Raw genomic sequence first — 25,238 nt, 5'->3', positions numbered from 1 at the left:
AGGAAGGAAGAATTCTGCTAAATTTTTAAATAAATTGCTAAAGACTGAGTGTGGGCTGGCATGCTTGTAGAACACCATAGAAGCCACAGTCATAAAAGGAGTCACAACTATTCACAGGCTCTTCTCCAGAGACCACCACTGGGAAGCCAGGACAAAGACTGGGGGCAGGGTGGTAGGTAAGGAAAAGACTCCTGGGTCCTTCAAGCCTAGAGGAGAGGAGTGGCTGCCATTGCAGGAAAGGCAGGAAGAAACCCAGACACTTCTCCCCCAAGGAACAAAAGACTTAAATTGATGGGAGAAGGCAGCAAGCCCTGTTGTTCCCCAAGGCACCAGTAAAGATCCATTGCAGCTGGAAGAATAGGAAAAATGAAAAGAAAAGAAAAAAAACCCCAAACCTCTAATCCCAGGGAAGAGACTGGAAACTGTCTACTCTTAGAGGTCATAATGCTCTGGGAGGGTCTGGATTACCCAGACCCAGGGACACAGAGCCTGTCTAAGAATGAAGTTGGAACAGGACCACAGAGACACTGTCTTCCTTCCCCATCACTACAACCATTCTAGTAAGCACCAAGTAACAAGCAGGTTACTGCTGGGCGAAAGGCATGAGCTTAGAGTGACCCCCTCTGAGTGGTAAGAGCATAGAAAGCCTAAAGCTGAAAGTGGAATATCAGCACTGAGAAAAAACTTTAGCAAACCCGCCCCAACTCTAAGCACAAAATAACTTTAGAGGAATTTGAAAATGATGATGCACTGAAGGTAACCATAGCAACAATAAAACCCAAGCCCAGTTCAACTCCTGACTAGAATAACTAAACCTCTTACACTAACAGCTTAGCAGAAAAAGATGCATGCCCATTTTAAAACATAAATAATATTTATCTCCATCTCTCCTGTCTGCACACAAGGTCCAGCATCCAATCAGTAATTATGAGAAACACACATACACACACACTCACACAAACACACACCACTTTCAAGAGACAAAACAATCTAGAGATGTTGAAACTATCTGACAGGGAGTTTAAAATAATTATGATCAATATGTTAAAGTCTCTAATATAAAATGTAGGTAACATGAATGAACAGATGAAGAATGAACAGAGAGGTGGAAAGTAAAAGAAAATATAAAAAGGAAATGCTAGAAATAAAAAGACATGTCAACAAAGATGAAGAATGCCTTTAATGAGCTCATGAATAGACTCAACACAGCCCAAGGAAAGAATCAGGGAACCTGAAGACAGATCAATAGAAAGAACCCAAAGTAAGAATCAAAGAGTAAAAAGAATGTGTAGGTAGAAGAGTGTGGGGTGGGTAGAGCATCCAAGGACTGTGGGACAAAGTGATCCAAAGTATGTATAACTGGAATGCAAGAAGCAGAAGAGAGAAAGGATAAGGCAGAAGAAAAATTTGAAGAGATTACAGCTGAGAATTTTCCCAAAACTATGAAAGATATCAAACATATCAAACCGTACATCCAGAGAATCTCAGAGAGCTCCCCAAAGGATAAACACTTATACACACACACACACACACACACACTCCTAGACATACAATATTCAAACTACTGAAAGCCAAAAATAAAGAGAAAAATCTTAAAGGTTTCTGGGGGGGCACATTACATGCAGAGGAATTAAAACAGACTTATAGTCACAAATTATGTGATTCAGAAGACAATGGAGTGACGTGTTGGTAACGTAAGGAGTCTGGACTTTACATTTTAATGGTTTTCCCTTGAGGTGTACCTTCCCTTTGGGGATAATTCACTAAACACTATCATTCCCATAAAAGAGAAATGAAAAGCCACTGCTCCCCCATAACATTCTGACACCCATGTGGACACTGACTTTGCCTTTAATTTACCTCAGGAGTGGTGAATAATGGAACTATTCAGTAATGGTTAATAAGATCTTACTCAAGGCTTGGGGAGAGCAGAAGGAAATTACACATATGTGATATGGTGGACCTAACACTGGTATGGTGCTCAGGGAAGGTAGGCCTTTCTTCATCCCCCAAGGTATATCATGGTTGATCTAGGCAGGAGTCTGCAAACATTTTCTGTTAAGAGCCAAATAGTATTTTAGATATCGTGGGCCACATATGGTATCTTTGCTTCTTCTTCTCCTTCTCCTTCTTTTTGCATTTAAAAATGTAAAAGACACAAAAACATTCTTAACTTGTAGGCCTAACAGAAACAGGCCATGGGCTGCATTCAGCCTGTGAGTCTTAATTTGCTGACCCCTACTCTAGGCCATTTATGGTAATTCCATTTCCTTTTGCTAGTGAATGGTTTAAGAAGACATATATGGTCTGGGTCTGACCAGTGCATCATGATGGGAAGTCTTCTGGGGGACTTACCTTGCAGATAAAAAGTGGTGCATGGGAAGAAATACCCTTCCTCTGTGGCTGATATTTGTGTGTGGTGTGTATTATGTCTATGTATGGTACTAAGTGACAGCCACTGGAAGGCAAGCCTACAATCTAAGACAACACCCTGAGACTGGTGGTGTGGAAAGGAGGAATGAGCCAGGATCTTTGATAATATCTTTTCTCTGCTGAATTATCCTGGGAAAGCCTATTTCTATACTATTTATTTTATGAGCTGTGCAGACAGTTATGAAATATATAAGCTACTTTTACTTGCAGCTGAAAGCAGCCTAGTTAACTGTAGCTAGTAAGTTACAACTATGTAGCAGATAGCTTTGTGGGTAGCTTTGTGAGTTCACAGGTCCCAGGCCAGAGCCAACTCTAGAATTTTTACATTGGAAGAAAAAAGAATAGCAGTTTAACTGGAATAAGGAGGTTAATGCTGTATAGGTATAGCAATTTACAAAGGACTGAAGAGTCATTTGTATTTGTTTTTAAAAGGGGTGTTTTCATGGAGATTGTAAAGTATTAAAGCATTCTGATCTCCTCCCTAAACACCTGTTTAGGCCGATGTGCAAGGTGTCTTCTTGTGCTGGTTTGGATCAATACTCCCAATTCTTTATTCCCTCTTTGTACTAGAATTTGTACTACATCTACACCCTGTGCCATGTACCTTTGCAGTACCTCTCACTAGAGTACCAAGGAATACATATCCTCCATCTCATTGGTGCTGGGCTTGGCAGTAGACTTGTTTTGGCCAATGAAACATAAGCAGAAGTGACAGTGTGCCAGTTGGTTGAGGGGGAGAGGTAGCCTTAAGAAGGATATCATGTTTCCACTCATTTTTTGTTGTGTTCCTGTGATCGACTAGAAGAGCATGCCCTAGGTAGCTAATGCCCTATCAGCTTGGGCCCAGAATTAAGATATATGGAATAGATGGGAACCCAACCAAAAGCCTGGGTTCCAACCTGGCCTACCTGAGCCCAGCCTAGATCAATTCATACAAATCATGAGAAAAATAAATGCTTGTGGTTATAAGCCATGAAGAATTTTAAGATGTTTTACAATTAAAACAAAAAACAGAACATCAAACAGTCCCTCTGGAGGCAGACTTTTCTTTCCCCGACTAGGTGGAAAGGTGGGCACATTCCTTCAAACACATTAAACTCTCCGTGTCCAAGTCCAAATAAGTAAGGCTGAGAGAAAGGAAGTACCTCCCTCTCTCCGTGTGAGCCCTTCTTGCAAGTTCCCATATGCTGTCTCAAGATGTGCCTCCTAGGATGACTGATACTGGCAATATCTACTTCCTCCAAGGGAAAACCCTGCTCTTAACCACAGGGATGGTTATACCCCTAGCAGGACAAGTACATCAGAACGTTACAGAGGAGCCCCTATTTCTATCCTTTTAATTAGAAAGACAAAAATGACTATTAAGGAGGCCAAGAAATCATAAAGCCAGAGGAAAAGTAAATGAATGCTGCCTGACACCAACAGATGATTTTAGTGGTTAATTTTATTTTTTTAGGTGGTTTGACATTATTAATCACATCCTGCACCATAAGTGAAAAAACTTGGAGTGTGTTCAAAGCGATACTGATCTACATTTCCTTATTCCAAACCCTTGGGTACCAATGTGTTTTGGAATTGAGGATATTTTGGATTTTAGATGGCACATGCACAAATTTTAAGAATTGTCTTTTTTTTTCCTTTTAAAACCAACTTTAGGGACCTCCCTGTTGGCTCAGTGGTTAGGAGTCTGCCTGCCAATGCAGGGGCCACAGGTTCGATCCCTGATCCAGGAAGATCCTGCATGCTGCAGAGCAACTAAGCCCCTGTGCCACAACTACTGAGCCTGCTCTCTAGAGCCCGCGAGCTGCAACGACTGAGCCCGTGTGCCACAACTACTGAAGCCCACACTCCTAGAGCCCATGCTCTGCAACAAGAGAAGCCACCGCAATGAGAAGGCCGTGCACCACAACGAAGAGTAGCCCCCACTCGCTGCAACTAGAGAAAGCCTGTGCTCAGCAACAAAGACCCAATGCAGCCAAAAAAACAAAAACAAAAACAAAAACTTTAATGGCGTATAATTTACATACAATAAAACACATCCGTTTTAAGTGTACCCAATGAGTTTAGGCCATTGTATATATCCTTATTATTTTTTCAGGGTGGAATAGTTTTTTTTAATTAATTTTTTAAACGTATATACCCTTATGTAACCAATACCACAATCAAGGTCAAAAACATTCCCATCACGAAAGATAGGATCAAAAGAATGTGAGTAAATAATGTTAAATTAAATATATACACATTCTGGGAAGGGTACCTGCTGGGGAGCAAGCCTGAGTGGGAGATTACTTTGGCTATGTAAGGTACTTTTTTTGTTTGTTTGTTTTGCCATATTGATGTGTAACCTTTATCAAAATAAAAATGTTTAACTTGTAAAAAGAAAAAATTCCCATCACCTTGAAAGCTCCTTCCAACCCCTTTAGCCTTTAACAAGCTCCATAGTGAAACACACTCATGTTTCTGCACTGATATATATTCACACTAAATGTTCTAGAGACTATTAATACCTTATGTCATATTGATTTTCCTACTGAATGCGTTTGTCATAAGCTTCCAGAAATTTTTCAGTTTTCAAAACATTTTGTATTTTAAAATTGTTGATAAGGGGTTATGGATCTGTTACAAAAGAGTTATGTGATGATGAAAAATAAATAAAGGTGATAATTACACTTGTATAGATTTATACATGATAGTTGCTTTACAGAGACATCCTGGATTTATGACAAAGGAACTAAAGAGCAAAGGAACGTCTAAATAATCTTTTGGAACTAATATATTTTAAGAAAATTTTATTAACTAGTGTGTACTTTGTATCTAGCAGTATATCTGGCACATAATAGGTGCCCCATAGTACATTTTGTTTTTTCTTCTATGCAACTCATACCTCTATACAATCTTTTTATTTTTTGTATTGATATCTTCTTCAGAAACTCTATTTTTATTTAAAATCTCTAATTTTTTCCTACTAGTTTTTGACTGTCACTTCCTATAGAACTGTGCTGTCCAATGCTGTAGTCATTGGCGACATGTGGCTATTTATTTATTTTTAATTAATTTATTTTATTTTATTTATTTTTGGCTGCGTTGGGTCTTTGTTGTGGTGCGCGGGCTTCTCACTGCGTTGGCTTCCTTGTTACGGAGCATGGGCTCTAGGTGCGCGGGCTTCAGTAGTTGTGGCACACGGGCTCAGTAGTTGTAGCTTGCGGGCTCCAGAGCACAGGCTTCAGTAGTTGTGGCGCATGGGCTTTGTTGCTCTGCAGCATGTGGGATCTTCCCTGATCAGGGCTCCAACCCGTGTCCCCTGCGTTGGCAGGCGGATTCTTAACCACTGTGTTGCACCACCAGGGAAGCCCCGACATGTGGCTATTTAAATTTAAATTAATGACGATGAAATGAAATGAAAATTTCGTTCCTTATCCACACTAGCCACATTTCAGTTGCTTGACAGGCACAGGTGACTAGCGGCTACTATATCAGACAGAGTGGATATAGAACAGTTCTACCATGGCGGAACATTCCATTGGATAGAGCTGCTCTGTCTTGTTTACCACTTTATTCCCAGTGTCTTGTCAGTGCTTAGGATTTGGTAGATGATCAACAAATACTTGCTGAATAAATGCTTTTAGTTCATCTAGGAAAGCTGTCATGCAAATATAAACAGATTCTGTTTTGTTTGAACAGCAGTGGTTCTTAGGGGCTAAAAATGCTCTCCTTGAAAAAGTAAAAAATTACATTATATTTTAGACTGTATTGTAGCTTAGATTATTATTAGTTTTCAGTCATGAGCTCTTACCATATACCAGGCACTATTCAAAGTGCTTTACACATAGTACCTCATTAATCTTCACAACAACCTTATGATGATACTTTATTCCCAATTTACACATGAGGAAACAGAGGTTCAAGAGGAAAGTAACTTGCTTAGGTTCACACAGCTATTAAGTGGCAGGGCCAGAATTTGGATCCAGGCAGTCTGGCTCCAGAGGCCAAACAGTTAACCACAACACTGAGCTCTTTGTGATTATTTTTAATAAGGACAATTTTGTCTCTTCTTTCCACTATTTCAAGCTTTTTTTTAAACGTTCTTATTTAATTGCATTTAGCTAGGACGCCCTGAAAAATGTTAAATAGATACTATAGCCCTGCATCCTTGTGGGTCCCTGATTTTTTAAAAAGAATATTCATTTATTTATTTATTTGGCTGCACCGGGTCTTATGCGGCACTCGGGGGCATGCGGGATCTAGTTCCCTGACCAGCGATGGAACCCGGGCCCCCTGCATTGGGAGGGCAGAGTCTTTATCGCAGAACCACCAGGTTAGTCCCTGGATCTGTGATTTTAACGAGAGTACTTCTGCCATTTTACTCTAATGTATGATATTACTGTCATTTTTTTATAATTATCTTGATCCAATTAAGGAACTGTTCTTTTATTTCTAGCTTACTAAGAAATTTTTAAAATTCAGAAATGGCTGTTGAATGTTATATGGTACATCTCTAGAGAATATCATTTGGCTTTTCTCCTTTACTTTAATAAATGTCATGAGTAGATTTCTTAATGTTAAACCACCATTCTTTGTTATGGTGTGAATTCTTTTTACTACCACGTTACTGGATTTTATGTCTTAATACTCAATTTTGTCGTTTTAACAAAGTCATGGTGAGAATAGAAGAATTTTCCTTTTTTTTTGGTGCTCTTTGCCTTGGGTTTTGGTAACCGGTTTATGCTAGCCTTGTGGAATAAGTTGAGAAATTTTCTCCTTCTGAAGGTGATTCTTTGTTTCCCTAGATTCCAGCCGGATTTGGGTACCCCATCTCCCTCTCTTCTTCCTTCCAGAGGTGCCCCACAAGTACCACCCATCATTTAACCACTTTTTTTTTTTTTAACTGCCAAAGCCCTTTTCTTTTCTTTCTTTCTTCCTTTAATTTTTGGCCGAGTGGCTTGTGGGATACTAGTTCCCCGAGTAGGGATGGAACCCAGGCCCCCTGGGGTGCAAGCATAGAGGCCTAACCACTGGACCACCAGGGAATTCCCACCACCAGGATGTTTTCTTACACCAGCTCTCAAAGCTTCTCATAAACTGGACTCACCTACTGATCCTCAATAAAGCCTGTGTATCATGCAGGTTTCTCACATTCCTTGCACAGGCTCCAGACCTTCCGGCTACCAAGCCTTTGCTAATTTCATGCCACTTGCCTTGCTAAATCCTAACCATAGAGTTTGAGGTGGAAGGTATGGGGTGCTGTTGATTATGGTAAAATAGAACTAACATTTGAGGCAGAGACTGTGTGTAGCTGCTTGACACCTCTCACTTTATATGATCCTCAGGATCTTGGAAAGCTATGTTATTTTTCTTTTGTATATGGGAAAAGAAACTTGATAAATGTTATACACTTTAGTGGAGGTGCCAGAATTTAAAACTAGGACTGCTTAACCCAAAATGATTGTTGCTTCCACTACAGCATGTCTCACCTCCTCCTTTGTGTTTCCAGGTTACAGTCTCTCACGTTGACCTGCAGGTCCTCCGTGCTTCACTAGCAATTACAAACTGTACCACACCATTTTATACTACGTATATACTCTTTTGTATTTTCTATTGTTTCCTCTGTAGTCTTCTCATACAGGGCAGTTATTCACTGAATCTCTGCCTGTTTATCCGACTCCAAATTTGGGCATCTTTTCTTACCTTATAAAAAGAATACCGGGAAAAATAAAAGTAAAAGGTTACCAAATACAAAGAATTTTGATTGTGTTAGTCTTGACTGTATACCGTAAAAAAAAGTCCCTTTCAAAATAAGTTTAACTCTGCGTGGTCTTCCAGGGGCTTTTTTAGCGACCCCCGCAAAATCAGTGCCTAAAAAACAAAGAGATTTGGCATTTGTGATTACTGATCACTTCCCCACCCAAGAACATCAAACAACGGCAAGATGCTGGAAATCGCACCTACAGCACAGACTTCCTAACAAGGAAAGCTAGAAGATAACACACTCCCTCCCAAGCTCGTGCGCGACCCTGCCTTCCCCCTCCCAGCTTCAGCTGGATGGAACATTCCGTGCGAAAGCTTTGACAGAGCGCACACTCGGAGTCACGTGGAGCAGGAGCGTACTCGCGGCCGCCTTGCGGGATGACGCTAGCTAGGGTTGCCAAGGGGCGGGGCAAGGCGCCGCGGAAAGGGCGGGGAGAAGGAAGCCGTGGAGGCGGGGCGGGCAGAGTGGAGGGGCGGGCGGAGAGGGGCGCGCGGGAGGGGAGGGCCCAGCGTATTATGGGATGCGGCGGTGGAATGGCGCTGGGCGCGTGATTTTGAACAAACCCGGGTCTGTGTCTTGGAGGCGCCGCCGCCGCCGCGGCTGCGGGGAGCCCAGAGATCGCGGCGTGAGAAGGAGGCGGCGGCGCCGCCGGCTTTGGTGAGTGTCAGCCCCCGGGGTGGGGGCCTCTGGGCAGGCGGGCGGGAAAGGGGGCGCTGCGGGTGGTGGCGCGGGCGGAGGGCGCCGGACCGCCCCCTCCGGGAGCCCGGGCTAGTGGGTAGTGGCGGAGAGCGGGAACCTGCAGTCTGGGGGACGCCGCGCCGCATCCCTGGGCCGCAGGGGAGGGAGGATCCTCCGGGCTCGGCCCCTTCCCGCCGGCACTCGGGAGGGCGGCTGTCACCCAGCGGGGCCGGCGCTCTGCCGGCAGCCCGCCCTTCCCGGCGGTCTGGAGGAAGGGCTCCCGCGGCTGTTGACACGCACACTGCGCGGTCCGAGGAGCCCCCGTGTCGGCCCCGGGTTTCTGGGAACCGGTTTTGCTGCTGTGTCATTTTGTACCAGCTCCTCCTTTCCCTACTGCCCGCCGCCCCGTTCTTCCTATGCCCCTTTGTATGGTGTCTTCTTCGTGTATGTCCGTTTTCCTCGCGAAGCCCACCAGTCAAATGTCACAATGTTCCCGAGGTGCACGGGGGAAGGGAGCGGGCCAAGACTTAGCTTGGCCAACCAACGGTAAACACCAAGCAGAGTGGGGGTGAACAGGGCTGGCCGTGGGGAAATAAAGTTTAAAGATAAAGAAATTGGGAAGACTTGATACTCTCAGAGTCTAGCAGGCTGCATATAGAAACGGCGACTGGGCTGGGTGATAGTACTTGTTTAAGCCTGAAGCTACCGACTTTTATATGGAGTTGTCATTCAAGCAAGGTAAGGAAATTAAATGCCTTTTTTCAACTTCTGCCTTTCTCTTTTTAAACTAACTTTTAAAAAAGGCGGTAGAGTGGCTCTGTTCGAAACCTTGAAATTCAATTTGCTCATTTCAGACAGGTCTTTTAGAGCTTATGCTGTAGTTGAATGGTAGGTATAGAATTCAGCTTTTCAATGGGTGGTTATCAAATCTGAAATTAACAAAGGTAGTCAACTTAGTTTTTTTTTTTTAAATTCTGTTCCCATCAGAAGCCTTGCAGCTTATGTTTTCCTGATATTTCTTTGATGATTAAAATTTGCGTATATTCTCTTTTAGTTATTTATTAAACTGCATGATGAGAGGAGCTGGTGGAGCTGGGTGGGTAACTCTAGGGTCTTGCTCTGAAGCAAGCTGCTTATTTTCACAGTATCAAATAAACATATCAGCGGCAGATTTTTTTTTTAATTTGGTGACTTAGATTCTAAAAGCATTTGGCAAAGAATTTTAACTTAGAGGTATATTTTCTGTATTTTAGAAATTGTTCACTTATGAATAGGTTCAGTACATTTTAAACCTAGTGGCACTTTGACGTCTTAAACTAATGACAAACGAACTGGAAGTCACAGTGTTTATGGACAGAAATGATCAGACGAAATTAAGTGGAAAATAGTTGAGAAATTTATTTGAAAACTAGACCTTTTGACTACAGTATCTGCGTGAGAATCAATGCCTGTAACTTACAAATGTATCAGAGAGGTCGGACGTGCAGTTGGAAGTAGCCCATTCTGTCAAAAGTAGTGCTGACGGTGGAGGAAAATGTCAGAGCTGGTGAATGGCATTAAAGGTCTTGATCCTGTTTTTAGTGTCTGAGAGGGACACAGTGAATAAAAGGCATTCCGTCAACTCTCTCAAGTTGCTTTCCTGAAAATGAGAGAGTTTGGGCTCTTTATTGCCCTTCTGCCCCCTTCCGCATGTTTTTTGCTCTTCAAAACAAAAATGTGCCGGACTTGGGGCCCCGCAGGTAGCACGACTTGCTTTCGCGTTGCTACCGGGCCCGCCGGAGCACCATCTTTCGTGGCAGGGTGAAAGGTCTCAGCGTGGACTGTGTGTGCATTAGTATCTCCCTGAGCATTTGAAGGTTGGCGGGGCCGGCGGGAGGTTTCCCCGGATATGTGGGTGTGCGCCTCTCCGGAGGGGAGGGCCGGGGAGGGGAGGAGGAGGAAGGGGGAGGTTACTGGCGGCGGCGGCGGCGGCGGCCCGGGCTCCGGCTGTCGGGGAAGCTGCTGAGCTGTGATGGTGATGACGAGGTGAAAATGGCGGATCTTTCGAAATACAATCCCGGCCCCTGACATACCAGAGGCGGCGGCCGCGGCGGCGTCGCCACCCGGGCTCCCTCCTTGGCCCCCGGGATCCCTGTAGCGCTCCAGTTCGTGCAGACTGGGGAAGGAAGCGGCTGGCCGGAGCTACCGTGCACAGGCAAAACAAGCACCGCCCGGGCTCGGAATTGCCCGGGACCTTCTGGAGTCCCCACCTCGGAGCCGGAGGGAGGAGACAGCGGCAGCCGCCGGAGGTAGAGGAGAAGGGGATACCCGAGGGCTGCTCTGTTTTGAGCTCTCTTTATTTGGGGGAGGGGGTGGGTGGGAGAAGAATTGCGTCGTGGGTCAGGGAATGACTAGTTCAGAGGGCAAAGAATCAGTAGCCTCATAATGACATCAACATTATTCTTTGAGTGTTAAGAGGGCTTGAGTTTGCTCTTACACCTAAGGCTGCTGCTGAGGCCTAGATGAACCGCTAGCAGTTATCATGATTACCTGATTTAATATTTAAAATATCCACTCTGGCGGGTGTTGGTTTGATGATGTTCAGCAGTTTATGGGGTTGTATGTTTCTTTAGGGAGGCAGAGCATTGACATTTTATTCTGCATTTAAGCTCTGTGTCTTAGATCATAGTCTGTGACTTGTTGGGGTGTGGATGTTCACATTTTTTGAGCATATGGACCAGTTTTGTAATCATTAAAACTGTTGTCGTTTTCTTTTATGGCTCTGTCATCTATAGAGGACCCCTTGGGCCCTGCCATTTGGCAAATAACAATTGAGATACTGTCAGTCATATTTGATATCCATGTTTTTCCCTGCCTCTCATCCATTTCATGAATTCAGAGAGTAAAGTTATGGAAAATTTCACAGTAGATTTTATGATCCAAGTGAAGTGCAGCTCTGGGCGCTCTATTTTTGTTCACAAGTTTTACCTTCATTATTAAGAAGGAAGTTGTGATGGCTTGATGCTCGCACTTGATACAAGTCAAATTTTAAGTTGGTTAAAGATAAATTGAGACCTCTGTTTTATTTTACATACTTGACTTGTTAGCCCTTTGTTTAAAGAGCTGGAGAATTGGCTTGATTGACTCTGTGACAGCCATTGTCTAATTTTGTTAGGTTACCTAAAGATTCATGTATGTTTTAGATTGTGCTGCAGATCCCCAACAGTAGTGTTACTGAAAAGTTACATGTGAATCAAATTTTTATACATTAATTTGGGGCCCTCTGTTTTTTTCCAGCTTTTGTAGTGGAAGGTTGGGTCACTGGAAGGTTGAATATATGAGTGAACAGGGAGGTGAATGTTTAAGAAATGGCCCCTGGTCATGTTTATGATAGCAGTGATTTTCCTTATCCAAGTTTCCTACAAAGAGATGATGTCATAGTATGTCATACAATATTATTCACTGAGTGTTTTATTCAGAGAGGAAATATTTGTGTGTATAGCTTGGACATTTGAGTGTCCGAATTCATTCACTAGAAGAATAAGAGACCAAAAAAAATTTTTACGGGAAATAACTGAGAGGTACTCAGAGGTTTTAGTTAATGAATTTTCTAAATCATTTTTTTTCCTGATATTCTCGTTTTATCCAGTAGGAATTTGGTTGTTTTTGTTGTTGTTGTTTTTTCTTATAATGTTTATGTTGCAGTTATTTGGGCCATGCCAACCAAGCTGCTAAGTTAATAGTAAAACTAAGAATTTTTAAAATAATTAAAATAAAGAGGGAGATTTAATGCTTTTTCACTGGCTTTCTTTTTTTTTTTTTAAATCACCGAGTGCTATTGTCTTTTTGTGATTCCTTGTGATTGTCTTTCAAGACCAGCTTTTAGATTATTGTGGTTAAAACAATTAATAATTAGAAGTGTGTTAGAAAGAAATGAAGAGTTATGCCAGTGGAGGTAGTCGGTCGTCTGTTTTGGTGGAGAGGAGCATTACAGATTCCTGTTACTTTTTTCAAATATTACTATTGGGTATCTATTATGTGTCACATACTATGCTAGGGATGGGCGATACCTCAGTATCTTTGCCTCAGGAAACTTTCACTTTAGGAATTGGAGATAAAGTTGCTAGGTTGGGTAGGACCTTAATACAGAAGGCCTTGAGACTTACAGAAAATTTTTGAGTAGGAGAGTGACAGCCTCAGAGATGCACTTGAGGGAGATAAGTCCTGTAGCTTTTTCTGTAGGAGGTATTGCAGGTGAGAGGAGATAAAGGTAAAAATACGTAGTTGGCTCTGAGCTTTGGAGATTTGGAAACTCTTGGTTACAGTGGGAAGGAGACATTGTGAAGGTGTAATCTGCATGATATATGACAGATTAAAAGTTCTATGGAGAGGGAATTCCCTGTGGTGGTCCAGTGGTAGGGACTCCATGCTGTCACTGTCCAGCGCCCAGGTTCAATCCCTGGTCAGGGAACTGAGATGCCATGTGGAGCTGCCAATAAATAAATAAATTAAGTAAGTAAGTAAATAAAATTTTTAAAAAAGGGAGAAATCAGGAGAAGCTAATTTAGATAGAAAAAGAAGAGAAGAATTTTCATTTGAGCTTTACTGTACCGCATAACTGTCTTCCCAGTAACCCTGCAAGTAAACTAGGGCTTAGGGCTTCCCTGGTGGCGCAGTGGTTGAGAGTCCCCCTACCGATGCAGGGGACACAGGTTCGTGCCCTGGTCCGGGCGGATCCCACATGCTGCGGAGCGGCTGGGCCCGTGAGCCATGGCCGCTGAGCCTGCGCGTCCGGAGCCTGTGCTCCGCAATGGGAGAGGCCACAACAGTGAGAGGCCCATGTACTGCAAAAAAAAAAAACCCAAAAAACTAGGGCTTAGAGAGATTATTGCTTAGGGTTACATGATAAGCAACTAGGAGAGTCAAGATTTGGAAGCAGATCTTTCTGATGTGAATCCCCATGTTTTTTCCACCAGGTTAATCTTGAGCATGAATAATATACAATCTCCCTTTAAAGGGAAAAAAATATTGTGGATCCTCAGTATTGGCCTAAATAGTTTTATTTTATTAAAATATTTAATTTTTAGATGTATATAAATTCCTTATGGTTATTGCTTATATGGAAGTATAAAAGAAAAGTAAATTTATAAATGAAATATAAACAAAACTATAAAGCCAGTAAAACCAGTTAAATTTAGGGTGATGGATGATGTTGTTTTGCTGAAATGAAATCTTTCTTTGCATAGTGAATATACTATTGTGGGCCTTGGCTAGGTGTGCAGTTTTCTATATGCTGTATATCCTATGATAACTCAACTCCTACACTACTTTTCTGTGTTTGAATGCTGCAGAGCTTTCCTCCTTAAATCACTGATTAGGTGGTTTGGCTTTCACTTGGCATAAATATATCATTTACCTTGTAAGACCCTTCTATGCCCACTCTAATTCTGGTACCATTGATGGTAGATATGAGGTGGTTATCAAGGTGATCCAGAATATACTTTTAAAAAATATATATTATTGAAATGAAAATATGAACTTCTCAAAATTTCTTCAAGACTCATGTTTTATAGTTCACTGCTCCCACCTTAGTTTGAGAAATGTAGTTCTGTACCTAGTTTTTGAGTTGTTGATGTTTGATCTTAGAAATGAAAGCTAAAATCCAAGTAGTATAGTTAACCAGATAGTGCTGGTGGTAAGCTCTAGGTACAAAAGTGTAATTCTTAAACATTCAAATGTTTCTGTCCCAACATCTGACCAATTACTCACCTATAATATGATGATAGGTCATCACCATTTTATATTAGTATGTGCAAGAATGAAAACAGTTGTTTACCAGGTTGTCCTCCACCTGTAACTAAGGGAAAGAAGAGTGTTTCAGCACTGGTAATATTCTCTAAGAAACCATTTAAAAATGTGAAAGCATAGAGCATTTATCATTTCTATCTTATATTATTTTTTATATTATATTTAACTCATTTCTTTTACTGCCCTAAATCCGTCCCTCCATTTATCTCTGTCTTGAACTAATTACTGTAATAGCCTTCTAACTGATTTCCCTGCCTCCAGTCCAATAAAATACTGAGATGAAGTTAATCCTCCCAAAGTACAGCTGTGATCATGCCACTCTTCTGTTGATTTCTGAGGTCTGTCTGGTTAATTTCCCTCCACAAAGTTGGGAAGCAATACATATTAATTAAATGCTGATAAAAAAACATAAATAAGTTTAAAACTAAGGCTTTTAGAACTTGATTTTATGAGCAGAAATGTTGGAGGCATGGAGAATGCATTGTATGTTCAATATTCTTTTCTCTCCATACCTTGAAAGGTAACCTTTCATACAGATGTGGTAAACTAAAGCTCCTCAGTCCCATTGGCTTGTGAAGATCCTCTCTTTTCTTGGAGTGGTCCTCAACACAGAGATGATGAGGTTGCATGTGCTAGTACATATCTTCCATTCCTAAGGGATAAAATTAGAGTGATGATTCATGTAACTAGATGGCCAAACCCTTTCCTGCCATGCCCACAAGCTCCTTTTGAGAGTTTCTTTTCGCATAGGCCACCATGCCCTGCATGTGACCCTGACTGAAACAGATATGGATGTCTAATCATAAAGCAGTTATCACAGTCTGCTCAGTGGCCTGTGAGGTGTGCTGGCTCCTGAACTCTGCACAGCCCATACTGCTTAGAGACTGGCCAAACGAATCAGACCTTTTCTTGTTACAAGTTTGAACTTTACTCCTACTTCCAAGGGAGACTCCTAGGTCTATAGCTCCTAGTTCCTTTTAATAGGACAAATAGGAAGACATGTTCTGCCTAATAACAGAGCTTTAAAATATATGAAGAAGCAAAAATGCATAAAAGAGGAGAAAATGACAAAGCCACAATCGTATTTGGGAATTTTAACAGCCTTTCTCAGTAATTGATAGAAAAGGAAAAAGAAAGACTATGGAAGATATGCACAACACTATCAACCAACTTGACCTAATTGACTTTTATAGGGTGCTACCCTCAGCAACCATAGAATACATGTTCTCTTCAGGTGCACGTGCAGTGTTCACCAAGATGGACCATACACTGAGCCTTAAACTAGTCTCTAAATTCCATCTACACATGATGGAAATGGTAATTACAGTCTCTGACAATAGTAGGAGCAAATTAGAAATCAATAATAAAAGGTAGAAAATCCCCAAATATTTGGGAATTAAATAGCACACTTCTTTATTTTCCGTGTATCAAAGATGAAATCACAAGGACTATTAGAAAACATTTGAAGCGAATGATAATAAAAACATATTGAGATTAGTAGAATGCAGTTAAAGTAGCATTGGGGGAATTTTTAACATTAAATGTTTATTTCAGAAAAGAAGGTTTAAAATCTTTATGGTAATAAATTTGGCAACTGAGAGGAATAGACAAGTATCTTAAAAGATACAAACTATCAAATATCAAAGGTTTAAAATCAATGATCTAAACCAAGTGTTGACAGATTTTTTCTATAAAGGGCCAGATGGCAAATATTTTAGGCTTTGTAGGGTAGTGTGTGTGTGTGTGTGTGTGTGTGTGTGTGTATATATATATATATATATATACACACACACACACATACACAGTGTATATATATGTATGTGTATATATATGTCTGTGTATATATATATATACATATACATATGTATATATATATGTATATATATATGTGTGTGTATATATATATATATATATACACACACACACACATATATACTCACTCTCGCCCAACTATTTACAAATGTAAAAATCATTCTTAGCTGCAGAGAAATACATAAACAGACCGTGGGCTTAATTTGGTCTGTAGGCTATGGTTTGTCGAATACTGATCTGTGCTTCCATCTGAAGCTTCTAGAAAAAAATCTAAAGTAAGCAGAAGGAAGGAGATAAAGGTAATAGTTAAGTAAAAAATGGACAAACTGTTGGGAAAAATCAATGAAGCCAAAATCGTTCTTGAAAAGATCAATAAAATTGAAAAATCTCCAACTAGACTGATCAGAGAAGAAAAGGAGAAAAGACAGAAACTACCAAAATGAGGATGGAAGAGTTGCTATCTCTACAGACATTAAAATAAAAGAATATTTTGTATAACTTTATGCTAATAAATTTGGCAACTTAGAGGAATAGACAGATTCCTTAAAAGATACAAACTATCAAATGTCAAAGGTCACTCAGAAAGAAAGAGATAACCCAAGTAACCCTACTCGTATTCAAGAAATAGAATTTATAGTTAAAAACCTCACAAGAAAGCTTTATGTCTAGATGGCTTTACTGGTGAATTCTAACAAACATTTTAGGAAGAAATTGTAACAATTCCATGAAGACTCTTCCTGAAAATTGAAGAGGAGTGAAGACCTCCCAACTCATTTTATTAGACTAGCATTATCCCCAGAGAGCCACTACAAAAAAACTACAGACCAGTAGTCCTCATGAGTATAGACAAAATTGATTAACAAAATATTAGCCAGTAGAATTTGGCAATATGTAGAAAATATGATTTTATACAATTTTATATAATTTTGAGTGGAGTTTATTTCAGGAATGCAGAATTGGCTTAATAAAAAATCAATATAACTCCCAGACTAAAAGAGGAAAGCCATATGATTATCTCACTAGTTGTAGGAAAAAACGTATGATTAGATATCCATTTATGATTATGATTGAAAAAAGAAACAACTACAAACTGGTACTATAAGTTAGCTTTCTCAACCTAATAGAGGGAATTTATGAAAAACCTACAGCTAAGGGTAAGTTTGGGAACAAGGTAAAGATGTCTGCTCTTACCACTTTTATTCAACATTTTACTGTAGGTCCTAGCCAGTGCGGGCGGTAAGGTAAGGAAAAGAAACAAAAGACATGCAGATTGGAAAGGAAGAAATACTGATCTTATTCTCAGACACCATGGATTATCTTTCTAAAAAATCCTAAGGGCTCTACATCGAGATTTAGTGAGTTTAGCTAATTGTTAGATACATGGACAATATAAAATAATCAGTTGAATCTCTGTATACTAGCAACAAACAGTTGGAAAATGGAAAAAAAAAAGACCACTTACAATGCATCAAAAAAACGTGAAACACTTAGGGATAAATTTACCAAAATATATATAGAAAGAAGACCTATACACTAGAAGTACAAAAAACATTGCTAAAATAAATAAGTAGAGAGAGATACTTTTGGGAAACAGTTTTCCCTGGGTCTTTGCATTTCTGTACTTCTTACAAGTGAGGCGGTGACAGCCCTTTTTTCTACTTTTTTTTTATTTAAAAAACTTTATTTATTTTTGTCTGCGTTGGGTCTTTGTTGCTGCGCACGGGCTTTTTCTAGTTGCAGCGAGCGAGGGCTACTCTTCGCTTTGGTGCGCAGGCTTCTCACTTCAAACTGAGCTGTTGTTGCAGAGCACGGGCTGTAGGCATGAGGGCTTCAGTAGTTGTGGCACGTGGGCTTCAGTAGTTGTGGCTTGCAGGCTTTAGAGCGCAGGCCAGTAGTGTGACAGCCCTTTTAAACAATTTTTTCCAGGATGTTTGTATAGCATAAAGCCTTGGATGATAGTTAGCGACTCCTGCTGTTGCAGAGGGCAGATTTGCTTATTGTCCAGTATAGTAAAGATAATATCGCCCTTTGGACAAAGGGCAGGTGTGCTTCAGGTTATAAATGATTCAGGTTCCTTAAGCTCAGGGTCCCTCAGTTGTGATGCAAACCTGCCTGCACAGTGTCTACCTGGGCTCCTCTCCACATCTGCCCTGTAGGACTTGGGGGCAACAGGGGAACTGATACACGCATGATACTTATGTTCCTTGCTGTGCTTGGAGTAGTAAGTCCTGTGTCTCTGACCTAGGCCTACTGTGTTGTCCGCCAGTATCCACGAAACAGTGACAGGCTACTTTGTTAGCTTGCAAGGAGAGGCTAAAATCTCAGCCCCCTCCCAGTACTTGACAGTTTTAGCCATAAGAATGGAGTGCTGACAGAGACATGGCTTTTTGAAAGAGGAAGGATGAGGACCTTGAGGGCTGGGCTAGGGGATATTGAAAGACTCTCTGGCATCTGGCAGCAAATGCTCTCACCCAAGTGGTGGGCAAGGGTGGCAGAGGCAAGGGAAGTAGGAGCCCTTTGGTGTTCTACCTCTTAATGAATATTTAGGGGCTGAGCTGAGAGATAGCCTGAATGGTTACCTTGGTTGTTGTACACTCAACTCCATGGCCCTAGCAGAAGGGCGGTGGGGCTGTAGCTGCTGAGTGAAGGAGTCCCCAAAGCTGAGAAAATGATGTTAGAAATGAGGATCTGGGTGGATCGAAAACATTAGAAGTTTGTTTGGTTGAGCTGCAAGTGTGGGGGCTTGAAACTGAAAGTAAATGCACCGTCTGACCACTGTCTCCTTCCGTGGGGTGACCTCTCCTCCTCTTACACCTTGACTTCAGGTGTTTTAAGGAGAAAGATGAATAAGGGTTGGGCTGAGGTCTCCCTATCCTTAAGGGAGACCAGAGGCCACACCCATCTGTCTAAACGTGCTGGGGGAACTTCAGGGAGAAGAGGGAGTCAAACTTTTATGGTTGTGTTGGATGCTGACACCCAAGTCATCATCCTACCTTGTTCTATGGGGGATGGAATGTTCAGAGACAACTGACAGGCCTTGGGCAAGGTCCACGGTAGGGAAGGGAAGCTAATGTGGCACTGTGGGTGAGGCCGTTTATTGTTGTGTACTGTTATCTGGCTTCCACTGCAGAAAGTATAATTGGTGTTGATGTTTTAAAGAGCCTGTCTGTAAATGCCCTGTTCTGTAAGTGCCAGAGGGGATTCTATTGATTAGGAAGAGCCGCATCTAGAGAAGTGCTCATACTTTGGAAACCTTAGTGATTCCTCTGAGCTACAAGTTACTGTGACTGATGGTTTTGCAATATATGTAAAGAACTCATCCAACTCAACAAGAAGATAAAAAACCCAATATTTTAAAAATTTGGCAAAAGGCTTTAACACAGGCACTTTTTAAAAGAAGATACACAAATAGATAACATTCATATGAAAAGATGCTCAACGTCTTTAGTCATCTGGGAATTGCAAATTAAAACCACAATGAGGGCTTCCCTGGTGGCGCAGTGGTTGAGAGTCCGCCTGCCAATGCAGGGGACACGGGTTCGTGCCCTGGTCCGGGAGGATCCCACATGCCACGGAGCGGCTGGGCCCGTGAGCCATGGCCGCTGAGCCTGCGCGTCCGGAGCCTGTGCTCCGCAACGGGAGAGGCCACAACAGTGAGAGGCCCGCGTACTGCAAAAGAAAAAACCCCACAATGAGATACCACTTCACACCCACCAGAATGGCTAAAGTTAAAAAGACCGACAAAACCAGTTGCTGGCGAGGATGTGGAGCAGCTGGGAGCCTCATGCATCGCTGGTGGGTGTACAAAATGGTACAGCTGAGCTGGGAAGTAGTTTGGCAGTTTCATGCAAAGTTAAAAATAAACTTATCTTATGACCTAGCAAGTCCACTTCTAGGTATTTATTCAAAAGAAATGAAAATATCTATCCATAAAAAACTTGAATGTTCATAGCAGTATTATTCATAATAGTCCCAAAATGGAAACAGTCCAAATGTCCATCCACAGATGAATGGATAAACAACTTGTGGTAGATTCATCCAGTGGAATGTTACTCAACAATGAAAAGGAACTGAGCTGCTAATAAGGGTAAGAATAAAGATAAATCTTAAAAAACATACTGAGGGAAAAGGCTTATACTGTATATTCCTTTATGTCATGAGTATGTAATATATGATTCCATTTATATGAAGTTCTAGAATGGGCAAAAAGGCAACACTAATCTAGTGAGGTGATAGAACAGACCCGTGGTTGTGTAGAGTAGGATTTTGGGGTAGGAGGTTGACTGTAAAGGAGTAGACTTTTTTTTTTTCTCAATTTAAAAATACCAGTGGTAAAAATTTAAGGCAGTAAATTTTGTGATTAAAATTATGAACTTTGTGTCATAAAACATATCCTGAGTTTGAGTTCTGGCTATCATTTACTGGGTAGCTGTGTGACCTTGGGCAAATAGTTTAACCTTTCTAAGGTTTCCTCATATGTAAAATGGGGGTGATAATGATACCATATTAGAGTTGTCAGGATAGATTAAGTTATGTCAGGATAGATTAAATTAAATTATGCCATCACTGGTAGATAGTAAGTGCTCAATAATGAAGATTAATTTTGGCAGTATTAGTATTTGTCAATGCTAATAATTATAATTTGCTGTTCATGTCTGTTACTCTTAATCTTGGAATGGGTATTGCATGTTTATATTTTTTAAAAAAAGGGAAAAGAAAGAATTACTGATTAGGTTCCTATGGATCTTAGACGTTCTCTGGGCAGATAACTTATTTAGTCAGTCATAAATATGATGAACTCTTTAATATGTGAAGATAATGGTACTGACTCCTTTATTGGAAGTTCTGCATGACCTTTGGCTGAAAGCATTGCAGTTCTGATTTGTTCGTAATCTGCTTTATTATTATTACCATTTTTTTTTCTTTATGGGGCCTAGCTGTATTCCTCTTAAATGGTTCCCTTTGTGACATTTTGAATGGCTGAGGAGGATTTGAGAATCTTCTTTCCAAATAAAGCTTTCTTTAGTATGAAGCAAATTGATCAAACTTGGGCCAGATAAGCCATTTGACCTACAGTTGCTGAGATGGATTACTCTAGAAACTCCTTTAACATTAATTTGAGTCCTTAATGGATTTTTTTTTCTTCACATCTTTATTGGGGTATAATTGCTTTACAATGGTGTGTTAGTTTCTGCTTTATAACAGAGTGAATCAGTTATACATATACATATGTTCCCATATCTCTTCCCTCTTGCATCTCCCTCCCTCCCACCCTCCCTATCCCACCCTTCCAGGCGGTCACAAAACACCGAGCTGATATCCCTGTGCTATGCGGCTGCTTCCCACAAGCTATCTACCTTACGTTTGGTAGTGTATATATGTCCAGGCCTCTCTCTCGCTTTGTCACAGCTCACCCTTCTGCCTCCCCATCTTAATGGATTTTTATAAATGGTTTAGTAACCTCATTTTAGGACCTCGCTCACTGGAGATTTGAATATATTGTCTAAAATCTGTTTATATCTAAATCTTTATTTCCTTGTGCAAATCAGCAGTTTTCAAGTTTGTCGGTAGGAAAAAGAAAAACAAAACCCGTAACTGGGAAGAAGTAAGATGATCAGACATGTCAAAGATTAAAAGGTTTTATTTATGAGCAGGAACTGGAAAGGAGTTTCCTGTAATTATGTGACTTAGTGTTGCCTGAATGCAGTATACTTTTGGGTTGAGACATGGCGAATGAGAATGTTTGCTTTTAGTTTTGTGTCCCATATGACTTATATTTCAGATTCTTGAAGGTTGAGGATTTGTTAAAATGGTTTAACCCAAATATGCATCAGGAATGTCCTTCATTCAGTTATACATAAGTAAAAATTTTTGTTTTGTCATTTGCATTTTTCTTGAATAATTTTTTTTCTTCTCTTAAATCTGTTTTGAAACCTAGTAATTTATTCATTTTTCAAATTTTATTGCAGTGCCTGATCAACTTTCTAGCAGGAGAACGATCATGGAGGTGGTGCCAGCTGAGGTGAATAGTTTGCTTCCAGAGGAGATAATGGACACTGGTATAACTTTAGTGGATGATGATAGTATTGAGGCTGTTATTGTTTCATCCCCAATTCCCATGGAGACAGAACTGGAAGAAATTGTCAACATAAATTCTACTGGTGACTCTACAGCCACGCCCATTTCCACGGAACCAATAACAGTGTACAGTAACCACACTAACCAAGTTGCAGTGAATACCACAATTACTAAAGCAGATTGTAATACCACGGTGAAACCAGCTTTTCCAAGTGGCCTTCAAAAACTTGGTGCTCAGACTCCTGTGACTATATCAGCCAATCAGATTATTTTAAACAAAGTATCACAGACATCTGATCTTAAACTTGGCAATCAGACCCTTAAACCAGATGGACAGAAGTTAATTTTAACAACTTTGGGCAAGTCTGGTTCACCAATTGTTTTAGCACTACCCCATAGCCAACCCCAGGCTCAGAAAGTTACAACTCAGGCCCAGTCAGGAGATGCTAAGTTACCACCGCAGCAAATTAAAGTAGTTACCATTGGAGGGAGGCCAGAGGTGAAACCTGTCATTGGTGTCTCAGCATTGACCCCAGGAAGTCAACTGATTAATACTACAACTCAGCCCTCTGTGTTACAGACCCAACAGTTAAAAACAGTACAGGTAAAAAAAAAAAAAAAAAAAAGGGCGCTTACTAGTTAAAATGCATGTTAAATTGATTCCTAGTTGCGTGTGTAGGGTGATTAAATGCATAGTTGTTACTGAATTCTTTTGAATGTTGCTTTTAGTAATTGTGTGGTTTTTTTTGTAAAGTTTGATATGTGCAATGCTTTTGAAAATTTCTGCCAGAGAACTTAGAACTTAATTTTGGTTAAATTCCAATTTAGTGTATTTATAGCTTTTTACTCATTTTAAAACAATTTTATTCTCAGTAGTAGTTTGAGTACAAGGATGTTCTGCTGGTATAAAGATGCCAGAGTTGATGTCAGGCTGTCAAAAAATCATTCAGACATGATATTTTCAGCTAACAGATGGCCAGAGTCTAGGAAAACTTGCTGCTCTGAGAAACCCTTCAAGCCAGCAGTAGTGCATACCAGCCAGTGTGTGCCTCTTCTTTGGAATTTACTGTCCATTGCATCGCTCATGTTTGCAATGTAGAAAGGCAGTGCCATGTGATGGAAGGTTTAGAATTGGACCAACTGGATTTCAGTCTCTTCTCTGCTGCCCTCCCAGCTGCGGAACTTTGGATAGGCTACTTATTTTCTCTGAGTTTTTGATTTTAGCTGTAAGATGGCTATTTGATCGTGATGAAACACATAAGAAAAGATAACTCTTTGGTATGGTTCTCAAAACATTGAGAATCCTTCAAAATGGTACCCATTGTTAGTATGAATAGAAACCTAAGATAGAAGGTTATAAGAACATATGTTAAGTATTTTTTCATGCCCAATAGGCCTTTTTAGGTCACCACTGCTCTTAGAAATACAATGATCCACTTAAGACCACAAATGCATTTCCTGTTTGAAAGAGTTGGCTTTTAGAAAGAAGGCATGAGTTAGAGAAATAAAGCAGGTGTATAAGGAAGGAGGAAGGTTTGGGGAACTGTCCACTCTCAGCTGATATTAGAAATATTGTTTTGGTTATTATGTTGACAAAATAGTTAGAAACTTATTTTTCACAGGCTTTTTATTTAAGAACTTCATAAGATTTCTCAAACTTTATAATTTGTCCATGTCCCTTCTGCCACTATTAAACATTTAGTGCTCTTTCTTGTTCATTATCATCTCTCACTTAATTCTGACTTCCTTTTACTTTTTTTGGTGAGGATCTCTTGAATGAGATATCCTATCACCATCAAGCACCTTGTCCTCAGCTTGTTTTTTAATCAGTTTTAAAACTTGTTTTTATTGGTTTACCAGAGTTTATCTGGCTTTGGGGATATGGATCATAACCATGTTCACAAGATACTGTAAATGTAAATCAGAATGTCATTTTTTTTTCATTTACAAGAGCAATGTATACATACTATTTGTAAGACCAGTTTACTTGTATCCACTAGTTTTCTACTATAATCCCCTAAGTACCAACAATAAAAACAAAGACTGGGGTCTAATTCTTATAACTTCTCTTCTTGTCCTTACTTTTACAAAATCTGATTCTATTTATTTAAAAAGACTTCTATTTAAAAACAAAAACAAGGGCTTACCTGGTGGCGCAGTGGTTGAGAGTCCACCTGCCGATGCAGGGGACACGGGTTCGTGCCCCGGTCCGGGAGGATCCCACATGCCGCGGAGCGGCGGGGCCCGTGAGTCATGGCCGCTGAGCCTGCGTGTCCGGAGCCTGTGCTCCGCAAAGGGAGAGGCCACAACAGTGAGAGGCCCGCGTACCGCAAAATAAATAAATAAATAAAATAAAAACAGAAACAAAAGAAACCCCATTTAGAATATTGTTCTACTTGTCCAGTTATTTTTAGGCAACTAAATCTTTTCAACTCAAGAGTAGCCTATAAAGCTCTGAAGCACTGAAGCACAGAAAAAACAAACAAAAAGCTACACATCTATCAGTATCCATTTTGGGCAACAGAATATTTGGTTTACTTTTACATGGTGTGTATGATCCCCTGATTTTTTTCCCAGACGGTTCTCAGCATTGTCTTAAGTTTAATCAGAGTATTGAAACTTATTAGGGTGTGGACAATAGGAAAGGGTGGAAGAAGGAGACCCATCTCCAAAGGTGACAGTTGAGGCCAGAGGCAGTAACAAA

At 40.7% G+C, this 25,238-nt stretch overlaps 1 protein-coding gene across 4 annotated transcripts in view; it reads left to right on the top strand.

Annotated features, from left to right (window-relative positions):
- Positions 1–8,688: 8,688 nt before the first annotated feature.
- Positions 8,689–25,238, top strand: part of LIN54 (lin-54 DREAM MuvB core complex component) — a 76,231-nt gene continuing 59,681 nt past the window's right edge. Inside the window, exons 1-2 of one of the 4 annotated variants that reach the window (XM_030878036.3) lie at positions 8,689–8,836; positions 22,426–23,138. In XM_030878036.3, coding sequence (XP_030733896.1) covers positions 22,458–23,138 — 681 coding nt within the window. In that variant the 5' untranslated portion in view covers positions 8,689–8,836; positions 22,426–22,457. Of the gene's footprint in view, positions 8,837–10,808; positions 11,146–22,425; positions 23,139–25,238 lie in introns of those variants that run through there. The other 3 variants (XM_030878040.3, XM_030878037.3, XM_030878041.3) reach the window with 3 other exon arrangements.

The sequence above is a fragment of the Globicephala melas genome, chromosome 5, assembly GCF_963455315.2.
Source record: "Globicephala melas chromosome 5, mGloMel1.2, whole genome shotgun sequence".
Lineage (NCBI taxonomy): Eukaryota > Metazoa > Chordata > Mammalia > Artiodactyla > Delphinidae > Globicephala > Globicephala melas.
Note: the sequence above shows the minus strand (reverse complement) of the source record. Positions and strands in the feature narration are given on the sequence as shown.